The sequence below is a fragment of the Epinephelus moara genome, chromosome 20 (assembly GCF_006386435.1).
Source record: "Epinephelus moara isolate mb chromosome 20, YSFRI_EMoa_1.0, whole genome shotgun sequence".
Classification (NCBI taxonomy): domain Eukaryota; kingdom Metazoa; phylum Chordata; class Actinopteri; order Perciformes; family Serranidae; genus Epinephelus; species Epinephelus moara.
The window spans coordinates 4,397,524-4,415,186 of NC_065525.1; the positions used below are offsets into that span (position 1 = coordinate 4,397,524).

A 17,663-nucleotide genomic window follows, 5' to 3' on the forward strand; every position below is an offset into this window, starting at 1 on the left:
GTCATGGGCAGCCCACTCTGACATCTCTCCACTTAGTGCATGTATAGGTCCAGTTTGTGCATGTGTGTGTTCGGACCTGTGTGTAAGTGACAACAGAGTGAAAAATTTAATTTCCCCTCGGGATTAATAAAGTATATAAAATTCAAAAATTATCAACGTCGACATGAATGTTAAAATCACCTACAATAATAACTTTATCTGATTTAAGAACTAAACTGGATAAAAACTCTGAGAATTCAGATACAAATTCAGAATACGGGCCAGGAGCACGGTACACTATACCAAATAAAAGTGGCTGCGAGGTTTTCCAGGTCGGATGTAAAAGACTAAGAACAAGACTTTCAAATGACTTTCTAGTTTAGGTTTAGGGTTTATTAATAGACTACAGTTAAAAATGGCTGCAACTCCCCCTCCTCGGCCGCTGCCTCAAGGAATGTGGGTATTTTTATGACTGGGAGGAGTGGATTCTTTTAGACTGACATATTCATTTTGACACAGCCAGGTTTCAGTGAGGCTGAGTAAATCAATATCATTATCTGATATTAATTTGTTTACTAACACTGCTTTAGACGATAGAGACCTACCCCTGGTTTAGTCACTGATTACACTATCCTTAATTTCTTTCATTTGAATATGAGTTTGGTATTTTGATTGTTTTCATAACTTAATTCGCCTGTATTCTTAACTCATGTTTGTACTGTATTTTAATGTGTAGGACCCCAGGAGGACTAGAGGCACTGTCATGTGTTTCTAGTTGGGATCCTTGAATAAATAAGAAATCATACTGTATATGTCAGTAATAGCAGAGGTCTGACAATCACCATTTATATGCCTCCTCAACAACAACAGCCACTGTAGGAGGCCTTATGTTTTCCGGATGTCCATCTGTACATCCATCCGTCCGCCCTATTCTCATGAAAACGATATGTCAGAATGTCTTGAGGGAATTTCCTCATATTTGGTGAAAAAAACATCCACTTGGACTCAACAATGAACTGATTAGTTTTTGGTGGTCATAGTCAAAGGTCACTGTGAACTTGTCTGTCTCATTCTTGTGAACATTATATCTCAAGAACGCTTTAAAGAAATTTCTTCAAATGTGGCAAACATTCACTTTGACTCGAAGATGAACTAATCAGATTTTAGTGGCTAAAGGTCAAGATCACTTTGATCTCCCAAAACATGTTTTTGGCCATAACTCATGAACTCATACGCCAATTATGACAAAACTTCACACAAATGTCTAATAGGATAAAATGAAATACTATTGACATTTTGTATCCAAAAGGACAAGGGTCCTTCACTGTGACATCATAATGTTTTGCAAAAACACCTTTCTGGCCATTACTTAACACCATATTTCAGGAACAGAAGGGGAGACATTTGGTCAGATACTGAATTGGTGACACTAATCTTGGGTGTCCACCTTAATATTTTGCTGATTGTGTAGATGCTCTGGAGCAACCAGACTGAGGACTAGAAAACAGGAGAGCACAAATAGTACCTCCAGCAAATATGCATACCCTCACTATTAGTAACGTCATTAAAGTTACAGGAAACTTTAGAATTGCATCTCTTCCTTATGTGAAGGAATACATGTGATGCAAAGTGCAAAGTAATTCATGTTTCTAAAAATGGTGTAGATAAATGTATGACAACCTTGGCAACAACAAGGCCCCATGGTTTAGTTTGCTATAAAGAACTATTTATACCTTCAGCTATTGTATTCCACACTGGTACCAGCAAGCAAAACCATTAAGTGGCTGAGCGGTTTATTATTTATATGCTTTGTATTGCATAGTGTTGGGTGTAATGATTGAAATTTGAATGTATGCTTTGATCTGTGATTGAATTTCGTATTTATTGTGTTTTGAGTTTTGAAACAAAGTGTTTATAGAGACTGCAGATTGCTAGTAGCTGGTACAATACATCTCTTCACCTTGTGTGAAATTAATGTCTTTTGTACATTGTCCCTGACAAATAAGTGTATAAACCAAACTAATCTGTCCAGCACCAGTGTAGTACTGACATACATTTTAAACTGTCCACCTGCCATGAGGCTGTTCTTTGGACAAGCAGATGAAATGTGTACCCTTTTCCCAGATTGAGGAGCTATATGAAGCCTACTGCCTGCAGAGGAGACTCAGGGACGGAGCCAACAAGATGGTGAAGGCTTACACTGCCTCTCCAGGCAGTAAGGAAGCCAAGGAGAGTTTAGCAGAAGCCAATAAAGGATACAAAGAGTACACAGAGGTAAGATGAAGAAGATGGAGGAGGGGGGAGATAGAGTGACATTGGATTAAGATAGATGGAAGAAAAATGCTGTATGTATTGTGGGAGAATAAGGCCAATCCATGCATAAGTGGTAGGAGAGTACATTAAAGAGTAGCAGATGTAACAACACAGCTGAACTGGACAACAAGTTGCTTCTTGGGGATAATAAAGATGTCCTAATCCAACTAATAGGTGTCACTAATAAAGTACAGCTCTGTATTTCCTTCCTGTTTGGTATACATGAATAAATGAAAGTCTCTCTGATCCTTTATGTAGAACATGTGTGTGTTGGAGAGTGAGTTGGAGAACCAGCTGGGGGAGTTCCACATTAAGATGAAAGGTAAGAATGAATCTTCAATGGCTAGTTCACCTGTCCGTTTTCACTCCTCGTCCCATCCTGGAGGACAGCCTAGTCAGACAAGCATGAACTGATGAAGCGTCTTGGATAAGAGGTGAAACGTCTTCTAAGACAAAACTAAGTCCAGTTGCATTCGATTCAGTTGCCTTGAGATAAGTATGACCTGGATAAATGAGAATATCCACAGGCATTGATATCATTCTGTGCGACTTCCACTTCCCAGGAACATAATATGGAAATCATCCATAAATCCTCCTAGAAATGCATAAAAATCCTCATATTTTAAGTTTTTCTTCAGTATCAAAGTAATCCAGTCATAGCTGTGAGTGCATTTATAGATACACTGCAAACAGGAATTGTTAAGAGCTCAGGCGGGAATTTTGATGGTGCCAAGATATAAATAAACATAGCCTAAAAAAAAGCAGGGTTCGGAAAGGAATATCAGTACCTTCCTGTGATTGACTTTACAACAGATCATTTCATAAGCTTTTATGGGGTCTGTGCTATTCTGAAATTTTCATGCCTCCGCACTGGTGATAGCTGTGGTCGTCCATCCGTCCCATTCTTGTGAACATGATATTTCAAGAATACCTTGAGGGAGTTTCTTCAAATTTGGCACAAACGTTCACTTGGACTCAATGATGAACTGATGAGTTTTTGGTGGTCAGTGGTCACTGTGACCATGTCTGTTTCATTCTTCTGAACGCGAGATCTCAAAAACACCATGAGGGAATTTGGTGGTCAAAGGTCAAGGCAACATGTTTTTGGCCATAACCGAAGAATTCATATACTAATTGTGACAAACATTTTATACAAATGTCTACCAGGAAAAATTGATGATTGAAGTCATGACATTTAATATGCAAAAGGTCAAAGGTCAGCTTTACTGTGACATAATAATGTTCTGCAAAAACACTTTTCTGGCCATTATTCAGTGTCATAACTCAGGAACAGAAGGGGAGACATTTGGTCAGATATTGAATTGGTGAGTCTAATCTTGGGTGTCCACCTTGAAACTGTGCTGATTGTCTGTGCTGTCTGGGGGCAGATGTGTGAAGAATCCATGTTTTCACAGACATGGATGCAAACTGTAAGAGAAACTTGACCTGTTCGCGGAGGCATACAATCACGAGTTAGTAATTCTAGTTTTGTCATCAAATTCATTTTCAAATAGGCCTATATGTTGGTGTCAGCTTGTTTTCATGTATCAGATTAACAAAAACATTTTTTACTGAATTTTCACACAAAAGTCTAATTTCATACTGAGCTCATAAAAAAAAACAAAAAAACAAGCAGCTTTACTGACTGAAAGAACTCCATATATACAAGAACACCACTCCAGCTGGGATGTAAATTACAGCAGGACCAGCAAGTTCACAGGAAAACAAGAGGTAACTGGGTGTAATTATTACTGGGGTTAGGGTGAAAAATTAACCACACACATGCTCGGTATTAAAGTCACTGATCAGCACAGGTAATGTTAGAGCCAACCAAGAGAAATAAATCCAGTCCCAGTGGCCCCAGTGACAAGCTGATAGGCTACATCTGTTTCTATTTGTCTTTCAGGTCTGGCTGGATTTGCTAGATTGTGTGCTGGTGACCAGTATGAGGTTAGTCTGTCTGTCTTGTCTCTCTCTCTAATTAGACAACAGTCTATATATACTGATAATATTATTCAATACACTCATAACATACTAGAGGAAAGGGATTGCGAATGCACTAGGCCTATAGTAAATAGCAAAACAGACCGTAGAAAAAAGTCCTAGAAAGTATACAGACACAGCTCTACTGACATACAGGACACTGTGTGTGTGTGTGTGTGTGTGTGTGTGTGTGTGTGTGTGTGTGCGCATTCAGATCTTTATGAAGTATGGTCGGCAGCGGTGGAAGCTCCGAGGCAGAATAGAGATCAATGCCAGACAGCTGTGGGACAGTGAGGAGATGGTGTTTGTGCCGCTCATCAGTGAGTTCCTCTCTGTGAAGGTCAGTCCCTCCCAATGTCAAACTGTTTGACTTACTTTGGATTTATTTGAATTTATACTAAGTTCTGATTTGTCAGTGTAAGAGTTCTGATCCTGAACACTGCTCTTAGTAATGAAATAGCCTATGTATGCTTCATGTTTTCTCTTGTTGTGGTATTGGTGAATACACCCATATTCAGGATTTTGTACTACCGAGTCGGTTCTGTCTTTTACTTTTTTACTTCTCTGAAGCCTTAAATGAGGAACAGGTGGGGACAATAATGTTACCGCTTCTGTTGATGTACTTACACAGAGTGTAGGTCTCAACCTGAAGGTGATATGACTTGAACTGTTGAGGGCAGCAAGACTTTGGTAGTGTGATCAAACCATATTTCTGTGGTCTCCTAGGTAACAGAGCTGAAGAGCTTAGCCAATCACGTGGTTGTAGGAAGTGTTTCCTGTGAGACTAAGGACCTGTTTGCTGCACTACCCCAGACGGTTGCTGTGGATATTAATGACCTTGGGACTATTAAGCTAAGCCTCGAAGTCACCTGGAAGTAAGTTTTGCTAGCTATGCTTTACACTGAAAATTATAGTAAGCTTCATTAGAACTGCACTGTTGCACTGATATTGATTAACAAAATATATTATTTTGTCTTTTGTCTCCGTCTCCCCCTTCCTCCCTTCCTTTTATCCATCTGTCAGTCCATTTGATAAAGATGACCAGGGTTCAGTGGCAAGCACTGTCAACAAAGCTCCAACTGTCAGTAAGAGAATCTCAACAATCTTCAACCAGAGTCCACCTGACACGCCATCTTTGCGTGAACAAGCCTTCTATGTGAGTTCTCTCAGTACTCTAGTTGCCTTTCTTTTACCTTTGTTCTCTCCAGAGAAACCTTTGGCTGTTTTTGAAAAGAGTGATACTGGAATATTTAGCTTTAAGTTGCTGATTACTGGTGTTTTGTGCAATATTCACTGCCCTCATACTTGATTATTGTAAAACCAAAATTAAATGCAAGTCAAATGTGAGAGGTGCAGACAACTGAGGACCTCCTTTTTATGCCTCTTCACTGGTGATAGTCATTTTTGTTGTACGTTCATGCCATTCTCGTAAACACAATATCTCAAGATAGCCTAGAGACCATTTCTTTAGATTTGTTACAGATGTCCACTTGGATTTAACAATGAACTGATTAGATTTTGGTGGTCAAAGATCAAGGTCACTGTGACCTTATCTGTTTCACTCTTATGAATGCAATATCTCAAGAATGCCTTGAGGATTTTATTTTTTATTTTTTTTCTCAGATTTGACTCAAATGTCCAGTTGGACTCAAGGATGAATTATAAGATTCTGATGGTTAACGGTCAAGGTCACTGTGACCTTGCATCCATCTTATTTTTGTGAATGTGACATTTCCAGAACGCCTTGAGAAAATTTCTCCAAATTTGGCACAAACATACACTTGAAGTTAAGGATGAGCAGACTAGTATTTGGTGGTCAACATTCAATGTCACTGTGACCTTGCCTTCATCTCATTCTTGTGAACAAACATCCACTTGGACTCAAAATAAACTGATTAGAATTTGGTCAAATGTCAAGGTCATAAAATACATGTTTTTGGCCAAAATTCAGGAATTCATACAGTAATTATGACAAAATGTCACACAAATGTCTAATAGGATAAAATAATGAAGTGATGACATTTTATATCCAAAAGGGCAAAGGTCATAATGTTCTGCAAAAACACTCCTCTGGCCATGAATCAACAGCATATCTCAGGAACAGAAGGGGAGCATTTGGTCAGATACGGAATTGGTGACCCTACTCTTGGGTGTCCACCTTGAAACTTTGCTGATTGTATAGATCTTCACTGTTGCCAGGTTGAAGATGTGTGTGAAGCATCCAAGTTTTCACAGACATGGATGTAAACTGTTACTGCAACTTGACAAGCTTGCAGGAGCATACAACTGCAAAGCAGTAATTCTAGTTTTTACACAGACTCTATTGCATTTAGTTTGTCTGTGGCCCTTTAGGAGAGTTTTGTAGATTTTACTAAAAATTGATTCATGTGAAAATAAGAAGCAAGACCTTTCTCATCAAAGAATCTTTCAGCTTCATTACATGTCTGAAACTGGCCGTATACTTGCAAAGAACAAGACAGAGTTGAGACCTTGTGGTTTAGAACCACTGCTGTAGACCAAGTATTTGAGTTTAGCTAACATCCCCAGCTCCCTAACTGCTCCACTGTTTCTCCACTGCCCTTTGTTCCACTTGCTGCTACTCTGACATGCAGTCTCTGCCTCGGAGTCTGACCAGGCGGCAGCACTGGCCGCTGCTGGAAATCTTCAGAGACACACTTAGCCAGAGCTGTTCCTGTAGTGACAACTCACCAACACGACAGCCCACTGCAGTAAGTCATTGTGGAGTAGCACCCCCACTGGTATACTGACTAGTGACAGTAATGATGGTATAGAATATTAGAAATCTAGAACAGTAGTCTCCATTGTTATGTTTATGGCTTCACGCAGCTATGAGGTATATATGCAGGGTTTCCAAACAGCTCTCCAGCTGATTTCACTGATTGTCAGTTCCCATTTGAAAGCAAGAACTGGAAATCTGCTGCTGTAGTGTTTGGTCAAACTACAGATCTGCATACATATCACTCTCCAAAGGCCTATAGGGCAAATAGGGCCTCCTGACAGAACCTAGACAATACTTTCAGCCATACCCTGGTGGTAATTGCTGATGATGTGAAAGCACAGCTTTTCTGTGTGCAGGAAATTCTTACTGACTAAACTACTACTACTGACTCACGTGCTTTAGACAATCTGGATAAACTTGTGGTTTATTTACAACCTGTCTGATTATCTGACTGCTTCGTGTTGCCCCATTGAACTTCCTTGTAGTGATGTTGCCATGTTCTCAGATTGTAAGTTATTTTAGTGAGTACAAAGTTTTTATAAGTAATACAAATAATGGTCAAAACAGGAATTACACCTTAGTCCTTGAACATCTAATAAAGTAATTCTGAGTGCAAACGCCTTTGAAGCTGTGAATTATGTAAATTTGATGGAAAAGTACCTTTTAAAGCTAGGGCTCTCAAGCCACGTATCATCTGATCATGTCTAAAGGCCCAGACACACCAAACCGACATCAGAGAACTAGCTGTAATGAAAGCTAACTGTTGCATCACCTCACGTCACCTGTGTCTCAGCCAAGAAATTTCATGTGAACACACCACAAAGACTACAGCCTACAACTACAGTGGTAGTCTGTATTTGTCATTCAAAAAGAGAAACTGGAAAACTGTCTTGATGCTAGTTAGGCAGTTAGCACATTAACAACACAATCCAATGTTGAAAGAACAGAGCATATATAGCAGTGAACAATAACACAAACCATCAGGAAACGTTTCTGCTAAAGAGCTTGAAGGCTAAAGAAAAAATTCTCTTACTTTTTGTCACAAGTTTGTTTTGGTCTCTCTCCCTCTTGACTGTAGCTCTTTGTTTTACTTTCCTCACTTCCATTTCACTTCCATTTCAAACTCGACCTTCTTTCACACCAATGTCAGCTCAGTCAAGCACTGCAAAACGTGGATGTGATTGTGTTTCAAATGGTGTTAGACAGTCCAACAAACACTTAGTTTGAAGCACACTGAGATTTTGTATAATAATGCTATGATGAGGTATGATGACTGATGACAAGTACACACCGTGTTGATAATGTTGTAATGTTTGGTTTAGGTCACAAAAGTTCCTCCAAAACCTTCAGGATTTAATGGCAATATGTAGAAGCTTATACACTGTTTTCAACTTTAGTTAGCATTTTGATGCTACTATGTATATTTGGAAGTGTGTCCACTACGCTTTGTTTACCTCAAAGATCATTGTTGACATATCAGTTTCCAGTCGCTTGTTGTTTTGCAGTATGCTCAGTTTGCAACAAATGTGGCCGCTGAAGTAGAAAAGAAGAGAACAAAGCAGAGTTGAACACTGCTTGTTCTGTTAATTAATGACTGTTGATAATGATTTGAGTTTGCCAGATTGTTTAATCTGAATCCTCAAAAGCTGTGGCTGTGATCCAGTTGAACCCAATCAACAGCGGATTGCTGCTGACAGCGTGTGACATGTGACTGCTCAGTAAAGTGGAAGAACCCAGAGTCATACACAGTGAAAATAATCAAGAGGGGCAAAGTGTATGAACCAGCCAGCTGGATTGTTTTGTGACTCACTGAATCTGCAGTGTGGTGTCGGCCAGTGTTTGCCTGCTAGTTGTCAGTCTGTTGAACCTCATGGCCTGCAGAATGAAAGTGAGGCCTACAGTTTTCTTGTTTTTCAAGTCGTCTCCAGGGGCTTCATTACAGAAAAATATAATAAATGCTTGTCCCATCTAAACTTCAGTTTCAAAGATTTTAAAGGAAAAATGATTTCTTCCTATTACAGAAGCAATTCCTAAACTATGTCCAATAACCTAACTATAACCAGGGGGGTTAAAGGGTACAGATAACCTCAGCCCAAGGCCAAGGCGGGGCCCATGAAAAGGTCTGTGGTTGATTTTTATATTGAATCAAGTACAACAATTTGGATGAGGGGCCCACTTTGGAAATTGTTTTCTCCCTGCCCATATTTCCTAATGGCTGTCTTGACTGTGACTTTAAATTTGATTCTTCGACTGGCAATCTTAATTTCTTGCCTGTATCTACGTACAGAATGTACACAGTCTCCTTGTATCTTTGATTAGAATGGACAGATAGGCTGCTCAAGATGGACGATCCATAATATCAAAGGCTAGCTCGGGTGACCTCTGTGAGGTTGTGTGAAATGCAAGGCTGTGACGTTATAGACAGCCTCAGTCTGGAAGTCACCCTTAGCAAGAAAAATGCATTTATGATCTATATGACCAGTGGCTGAGCACAGAGCCACCTTGTAGGCCTCTCCAGACCCAGACTGAGCACGTCGATAAAATTCAGAATGAATTGTCTGACTGTTGATATATATACCTATTAATACATGGTCTGGGAACTTTAAAGCGTCATCATACAAATTTAGCCTTTTAGGTGTTCATGTTGTTCCCCATCTTCTTTGTCATTGGCATACAGACATAACACAGGGCAGCTGCCATTTTTGGCAATTATTTTGAATTTAGGACAGGGTCTATGCCATTGTCATTATGGATTCCTAACTTGGGAAATCCCCAGGTAAGGTTGGCTCTGTTAGTTAAATTCCTATCCTAAGATAAGATTTTTTTTTCCCAGCAGTTAGGAAACATTTTGATTACAATATCAGACTTTGGAAGTTTCTGTGATGAGGCCCCTGGATTTTTAATGATGGAAAGCATAATGGAAATATAGGTTTAAACATATCTCCCATACAGTCCATACTCAATGCGTGCGTGCGTGCGTGCGGGCGTGCGTGCGTGCGGGCGTGCGGGCGGGCGTGCGGGCGGGCGGGCATAGGCAGTTGCGACCCAGTCCGACTTCAGCACACCGTGAGGACAGAAACAGAGGGATCGGCAGGGACACAGCACCTGCCGCAGCAAGCAAACATGCTGTCTGCTGTCATTTTGACTTGAGCAGTGGACTTCACTACAAGCTGATTGGCTGTAGAAACAGTGAGTGACACCTGAGTTACAGGTGACACCATCAGCTGGTTTGAGTCAAGCTCAGACCAGCCAGTTCACACGGCTGCAACTTTTCTCTGCAATGTTCTAGAATGGTTTTGTCCTGTTGTGAATCATTGGTGAGAGCTGGGCTTTAAACTTTACTCTATGCAACCAGGTAAGGTATGCAACTGCCCCTGGGCCTTGCTGTGTGTCAGCTGAGTTGTGATAAATGATTATGTGACACTATGACCAGACAGGAAAAGATCCATAAAGGAATAGTTTATTTTTTGGGAAATAAGCGTGTTCAAGCTGTCAATCTCATGCATCTGTGTTAGGCACAGAGCTCTACTTAATCAAACGTCACTCTTTTCAAATCCAACTCTTCATCAGTCCAGTCTTTTAAACAGTGCTGTTCTCTCACAGAACATGCTCCGCCGTCATGAAGAGCTGGAGAATGGAGCAGCGTGGTCTAATTCATCTGAATCTTCTGATGACTCGTCCAGTCCTCGGCTTTCTGTAGGAGGGCAACGCAGCTCTTCACCTCATAAGGTAAAACACCACAGACACTATACCTTATTTATAATCTGCAGTCTTGTGCCATTATGATGGTAAAATGATGATGCTATCTAGCTCTGTTTATCACTGTATTATTATTATTATCTTTGTATTGGTGTGTAAGCTGTTTTTCCAGCTGAGATCTGTGAATACCTTAAATGTCTCTGCATGCTGTTCACTCATGGCGATCCATGTAGTCATCCATGATGGCTGGTTGAACCAAACTACATCTTGTAATTTATGTATATATGTATAATACCATCCTTCCACTTTTAACAAAGAAATGAGATTTCATCAAGCTCTGTCCTCTTCCTGTGTATACGTACAAACAGTCATGGTTCACAATTAGGGTACTTTTGCTTTGTAGGCCTCTCTCCTCTCAGGCTGCTTGTGGCCAATGGCAGACTGTGACCCAGCCCTTACCCGTCTGTCCTAAACCAGATTAGCCACTGAAATGATGGCAGTTGTTGGCATGTTACACAGGCATTAGGATGGAATTAATTGTTGAACCTAGGTAGCACTGGTATAATGATTTGTTTTAGGTCTAGGGGATTTATTTACCACTAAGACTTATTGCTGTACCAGCTGTTAGTAGCTGGCACAGCCATGGGTCTTTGTGGTCATACATAAAAGAAATGGCAATCAACATGAAAAGGATGTTGGCCTTGGGTGAGCTTAATTAACTTCCCCCAGCCTTACTTGCAGTGTAACTCACTGACTGCGTGGCTGGGCCAGCTCACTCAGGTCCTTTCGGCTCTTTTCTTGCTTTGACAGCCATGCATGGAGTTCAGTGTTGGTTTTAGTACATTCAATGAACAGACACCGACAGAAATGCTTCAGGGATGAGGGTTATCTTTTAGTGCCCACTGTGGTTTCATCAAGAAGATTTTTTGTGTTGTCTGCTACATGCCGGTCTCAGGCATACTATCACAGGCATGCTGCTATCACCTCACTCTGGCATCTGCCATCTGTCAGGCTCATATTAGGTAAGACTTACCCTCATGAGATTTGCAACCAATCAAAACGACAACTTGTGACGGTAATCACAATTACTTATTTTACAGACAGGTTGTAGAACTCAAAAAGTATGGTTATCCATTATTCGTTTTCATCTTTACAGTATTAATAGTTAGAGATTTTTTTCATGGTATCAGATTTTCACTACACAATTATTATTATGGCCATAAAAGTTCACAATAACAATATTGTCACAATATCTGTAGAAATTAAAAAAAAATAATAATATTAATTAATTAATTAATTAATATTTAAATTTGTCTATTTTGGGTTTTGTCTCTTTTTGGCAAATGAATTACACTCAGAATACGAGTGTAAGGAGGTGGAGAGAGAGACTGTAACCGTAACTGTACAAAATGTTACAAAGAGAAGTTACACTTATTGGATAATGAAAAGGCAACCAGATGGTGTTGGGAAAGAAATTGTATTTTCAAATAAAAAGACCAAAACCAACTATGTCAGCCCATTGGTTCCTACCAAAAACTTAAATTTGTAAAAACGGCTCATGAACATGTAGTTTTATTTTGAAGGAAGGCTCTGTCATTTCCTAAGACATTTGGACACAAGCATTAACCTTTGTTACCTCCTAGAGATTTTCCCTCTTGCTGAAGAGATAACCTTTTCTGGAATAAGAATTGACCCTTTATTGTCTAAACTCAACTGAAGGTTAAATTATAACAAGCATCAGAGAGGATTTGCACAGGTGAGCGACGGGTCTGTGTCCTGGTTGAGGTAGATAAGCATACTCAAGATAAAGATAATCCCCAGGTGGCTGAAACCCTAAATTCACTTCTGAATAGCTGTTTGCCAATGAAATGTTCATACGAATTATCTGGCAGGACAAAAATAAGACTGAAAATAGGTCAGTTGACTGAAGGAAAGAGGCTCAAATATAAGGACATACTATTGAGCAGCACAATTACAATATGTATGTATGTGTGAGTGGTTGAATCCAACCACAGGGATTGACGTGGTACATAGGAACTGTGATTTATGGTGAATGAATTAATTTGGGGAGACATAACAGGCTCTTTTGGGGAAGAGAATATGTTGATTACAAGTACATTTCATCCAGACCTTATTACATGCATGAGACCTTCTGTTTAAGTGCACATATCACTCCCATACTGAAGTCTCTGCACTTGTTGCCTGTAAGTTATGGAATTGATTTCAAGGTGCTTCTCATCATTTTCACATCACTTTACAGCCTTGCTCCACATTTAAATCAGTGACTTCATGATAGTTTACATTCCAAACAGATCACTGTGTTCTTCTAACACTCTCACATTAGTAGTTCCTCAGTCTAAAGAGTCTGAGACTATGGTGATGCTTAGGGCTGTAGTCTCCTGGTCGACTAGTCGATTATTTGGTGGCTATGCTCTCCAAACAAATTCTCATTGGTCGAATAATCGCCGTGTTACTTTCATAAGGAGAAAAGTGCTACATCAACAGCTTTCCAGGATTAATCCATTATTTCCTGCGGCGGGGGGAAAGGCTAAGTTACCTGTGAAAATAGGGGTGTTTTCAAAACACCCCTGTTGTTGACAGAAAGTTGAACTCACCCACCCTAACGCTCAGCGTTGCGGTGACACAGACCTCCTGTCTGTTTCTGTATACTGACACCATTTCCCTCAGTGGAAACGAAGCTTGTATTTACTTGTATTTCACAGATAAGAAACAATAAATTGTGAAGACAGTAAAACCTCCACTAAAATAGCATTTTAAGTCGTGTGTGTGACTTATCCTGGCTTCATATGAGCAGAGGAAATATCCGCTTGTCGCTAGGCTATAGGCTGGCGCTAATAATGTTAGCATGTTGTATTTGCTTGGAAAACGTGTTTAGTATAAGACAGTTGTTTTGTCGGTAAATGTTGTGAGTTGTAGTGAAGCCAAATGATGTGCCATTACCTTTGTTACATGTTGCTGTTGTCCCTGGTTTTATATGAGAAAAGGAAAAGATCGCTAGACGCTAGGCTAGTTTATACAATGTAAAATGCCATAGACTTGTGCTAATAGCGTTAGCATGTTGTATTGTGGGGGAAATTTGTCCAGATAAAGACAAGTGTTTGTCTGTCAGTTCTGCGATTTATAGTGAAGCCAATTTGCGTACTTGTGTTTAAAATGGTCTCTATTAAGCCATATTTGTGTGTTTTGAATCAACTATATAAATAAAGTTTGATTTGAACTAAACTTTACAGCACTTAACACAGTCCTCCACCGCCAACTAGTGTTTTGGAGGTGTAACTGCAGAGTGACACAGACACACCACCGCAGAAGTAAAAATAACATGCAGGGTTTTTTTCCCCCCCCACGACTAATCGATTAGTTGAAGATTATGTGCGACTTTAGTCGACCAAGATTTTCTTTGGTTGACTACAGTCCTAGTGATGCTGTATTTAGTCAACATGCACACTCCAAATCTGGAACAGCCTCTCCTTAGAGTTAAAATATGCACCTCACTTAGAATTCTTAAAAGAAAACTTAAAATTCATCTTTTCAAAGTTCAGCTGTGTTTTTTTCCCTCTGCACCGGTGACAGCTGTGGCCAAAGGATGGAATTTCCTCAACTTTGGCACAAACATCCACCTTGACTCAAGTATTTCAGTGGTCAAAGTTACTTACCCTCATGAGATTGGCAATGAGCTTACATGCATCTCATTCTTGTGAGTGCAATATCTCAAAAAGGCCTCGAGGGCATTTCAGTTACCCAGTAAGATCTACCTAAATCTTGCCACCATAAGCTTCCTTAAGCTACTGGTCATATCTAAACAAGTAAGACTGTAACAAAAAAACATCAGAGAGGTTTTATTTTTATGCCACTGCACAGTCATAGGTCAAAGGTCAAGGTCACTGTGTCGTTTTCTGTCTCATTCTTGTACATGTGATATCTCGCGAGTACCTTGAGGGAATTACTTCAAATTTGGCACAAACCTCCACTTGGACTTAAGAATGAACTGATTAGAATTTGGTGGTCAAAGGTCAAGGTCACTGTGACCTTGCATCCATTTAATTCACATAAACGCAATATCTTAAGGAGGTCTTGAGGGAGTTTCCTCAAATTTGGCACGAATGTCCACTTGACCTCAAGAATTGACTAATAAGAACTAATAAGGTGGCCAAAGGTCAAGGTCACTGTGACCATACAAACGTGTTTTTGGACATGACTCAAGAATTTATGCGTTAATTATGACAAACTGGCAGAAATGTCTAATAGAATAAAATGATGAAGTGATGACAATTTATATCCAAAAGGTCAAAAGTCAACTTCACTGTGACATCATAATGTTTTCTGGTCATTATTCAACACAACAATGCAGGAACAGAAGGGGACACATCTGATCAGATACCGAATTGGTAACACTAATCTTGAGACTGCTGATTGTAAAGATCTTCTGTGCTTCCAGGTTGAACATGTGTTTGAAGCATCCATGTTTTAGAATTTGTATTCTGACATTTAGCCTACATTAAGTCCCAATGTCTCTGTCAAAAGTATTGACTAGTGTGGACAGCAGTAGAGGCAGTACAGGGTTTGATCTGGTTAAGTTGTTCAGCCAGCCTCTGTGGCATTCAGCCCCAAGAGAGCATGAAAGCAGAATGAGCAGAAACAGGGTGTTTGTCACACTTTAACTAATAACTGAAGTTACTGACTATGTTGTTATTGTGTTGGTTCTCCCTGTGACTCAATTTGTCCATGTCTTTCTCGGTCACCCACCAGGCAGTGGTGGTGACACCAGACATCCAGCCAGCTGGTAGTGGAAGTTCTTCCCCTCAGCCTGACATCTCATTTTGCCCCAGAGACTCCTTCTCCTCAACTCCAAACTCCAGCCACAAAGTCAGTGCTGTCAGTGACACGTCCAGACAGCAAGCAGAGAGCAACAGGTACTGTTAGAGTTTGTTTTTTATGCTTTTTTTGGTAGAAGTCATTTTACTTCTACTCTACAGCCTCATAGATTATCATTTTTCTAAATCCTTTTTGTTGACTGACTTACATTTGCCCATAAGCACAGGTGATGTGTTTACATTGCTTGGTATATGGGTGATTCTTCAATTATGGGAGGGTAGATTTTCAAGAAAAAAAATATTTTTTAGAAAAAACAGTGATTGTCTTTGTCAGGGCTAGGTTGTAGTAGCTCTGAAAAAAAATAATTGTGTCTCAATGATGACATTTTAATACTTTTTCAGTGTGTTGAAAATTCAAATGTGCCAGAGTTTCACTGTTTTGGGCTTCTACCCAACCCAGACTTTTGACATCCCCTCTAAAAAAAAGTAATAAAAAGTGTTAAATTCATTAAAACTTTACTTTGCATTTCATCATAACAACTTAAAAAGACATTTTTCAAATTCATTTAGTTTATATATGTTCAATTTTTTAACAGTTAAATATCGCTGTCCCTCATACATCTGTCATTACCATCACACCCAACATTTTAGAGAGCAATAAAGTTTTTACAAACAGTTACTTAGATTGTTGCATGTAAATTAGATGCTCCAGAGGAACATTCCCAGACATGAGGCAGAAGCCTGATTTTTTGATGCCCACAATGTAAGTAATTTGAAGTTTTGCACATCCTGATCTGAGAGTATGTTTATTAGGCGTCATTACCAAACAAGTTACTATATGAGTATTTTAATTCAGTGATAGGGAATTTCACTTTATTTACATATATTCAGTGTACATTGTATGCTAGCTAACCAGTTAGCTTTGCAAGTCTAAAACTTAGCCAACATTTGGCTCCAGAAATTGAAAATTGTCATTACCATCACGTGTCATTACCATCACACAAGTGATTGTGATGGTAATGAAAATCAGTGATGGTAATGACAACTCATCAGTCTATTATCTTATAACTAGAATATATCAGCATAATTTACCATTGAACATGGTTGATACATAATTAAACAGTGACCAACTGTAATTTAGATAATTTTTTGTTTGAAGTTGTCAACATGGCCCCAGCTAAACCAGCTCAATGGTCAAAAAAATACAGAGACAAAATCAAGGAAGATCCTGAAAAATACCAGCAGTATCTTGAAAGAGAAAAAGAGAGATATAGGAAACACTACATATGTCTCAGAAATGCTGAGGAAAACCTAGGGCTGAAATGCATTTGTTTTCATCTGTTGCTGTGCATTAATAAAAGTGCTACACACTTATTTGTGAGTGCTAATGACTTTATTTTCTATTTTTGTCAATTTTGGATTGTCACCCATCATACTCTGAGGACATTTGAGTTGAGCATGCCAGTTCTCTTTTTATCGCTTTTCTTTTTATTGTTTGAACCTTTTTTATGTCACAAATGAGCCAGCTGGCCAGAAGAAGATAGTTACATAGGAAATGCTGTGGTTGTTTACCAAGTGATTTATTGTAAAGGAGAGTTAAATTTTAAAATGTGTTGTTTTTAAAAGGTAGTATTTTCTTTATCTTTTGTTTGTCATAAAAAAAAAAAAAAAAAAACACGAAACACACCAGTGTTAATGTTTATGTCATCACCAAAACATGTTGTCATTACCAGAACACATTGTCATTACCATCACAATATATTTTCTGATAGAAAATGTTGTTTTTTGTTATCTTGGGTCTTACCTAAATCATTATGGTGATGTTAAAAAGTCTAAATTTGCATTTTCTAAAAACATATACATTGCAATTCAAATGTTTTGATTAGTACACAATATTTGATTGTTGAGACAAGGCAATGTATTAAAAAGTTAAGAGAGAACATGTTGTTAAAATGTATATTAAATGTACTTACAAATATTTAGAACATGCTTCTTAAAGAGCATGTGTTGTATTTACTGGAATGATTGTGAAAAACTTTGCTGTCATATCCTTTTGTATTAAAATCAGTGTTTTGTTTTTGTGATGGTAATGACATTTTGCTGTGACAACTTTAAAA

At 39.0% G+C, this 17,663-nt stretch overlaps 1 protein-coding gene across 2 annotated transcripts in view; it reads left to right on the forward strand.

Annotated features, from left to right (window-relative positions):
• The window catches only part of LOC126407375 (rho family-interacting cell polarization regulator 1-like), a 105,830-nt gene that overhangs the window by 62,831 nt on the left and 25,336 nt on the right, over positions 1–17,663 (forward strand). For both annotated transcript variants that reach the window (XM_050072200.1, XM_050072199.1), the window contains exons 7-14: positions 2,104–2,253; positions 2,551–2,614; positions 4,199–4,242; positions 4,490–4,615; positions 5,002–5,150; positions 5,299–5,431; positions 10,619–10,744; positions 15,482–15,645. In XM_050072200.1, coding sequence (XP_049928157.1) covers positions 2,104–2,253; positions 2,551–2,614; positions 4,199–4,242; positions 4,490–4,615; positions 5,002–5,150; positions 5,299–5,431; positions 10,619–10,744; positions 15,482–15,645 — 956 coding nt within the window. The remainder of the gene's footprint in view (positions 1–2,103; positions 2,254–2,550; positions 2,615–4,198; positions 4,243–4,489; positions 4,616–5,001; positions 5,151–5,298; positions 5,432–10,618; positions 10,745–15,481; positions 15,646–17,663) is intronic.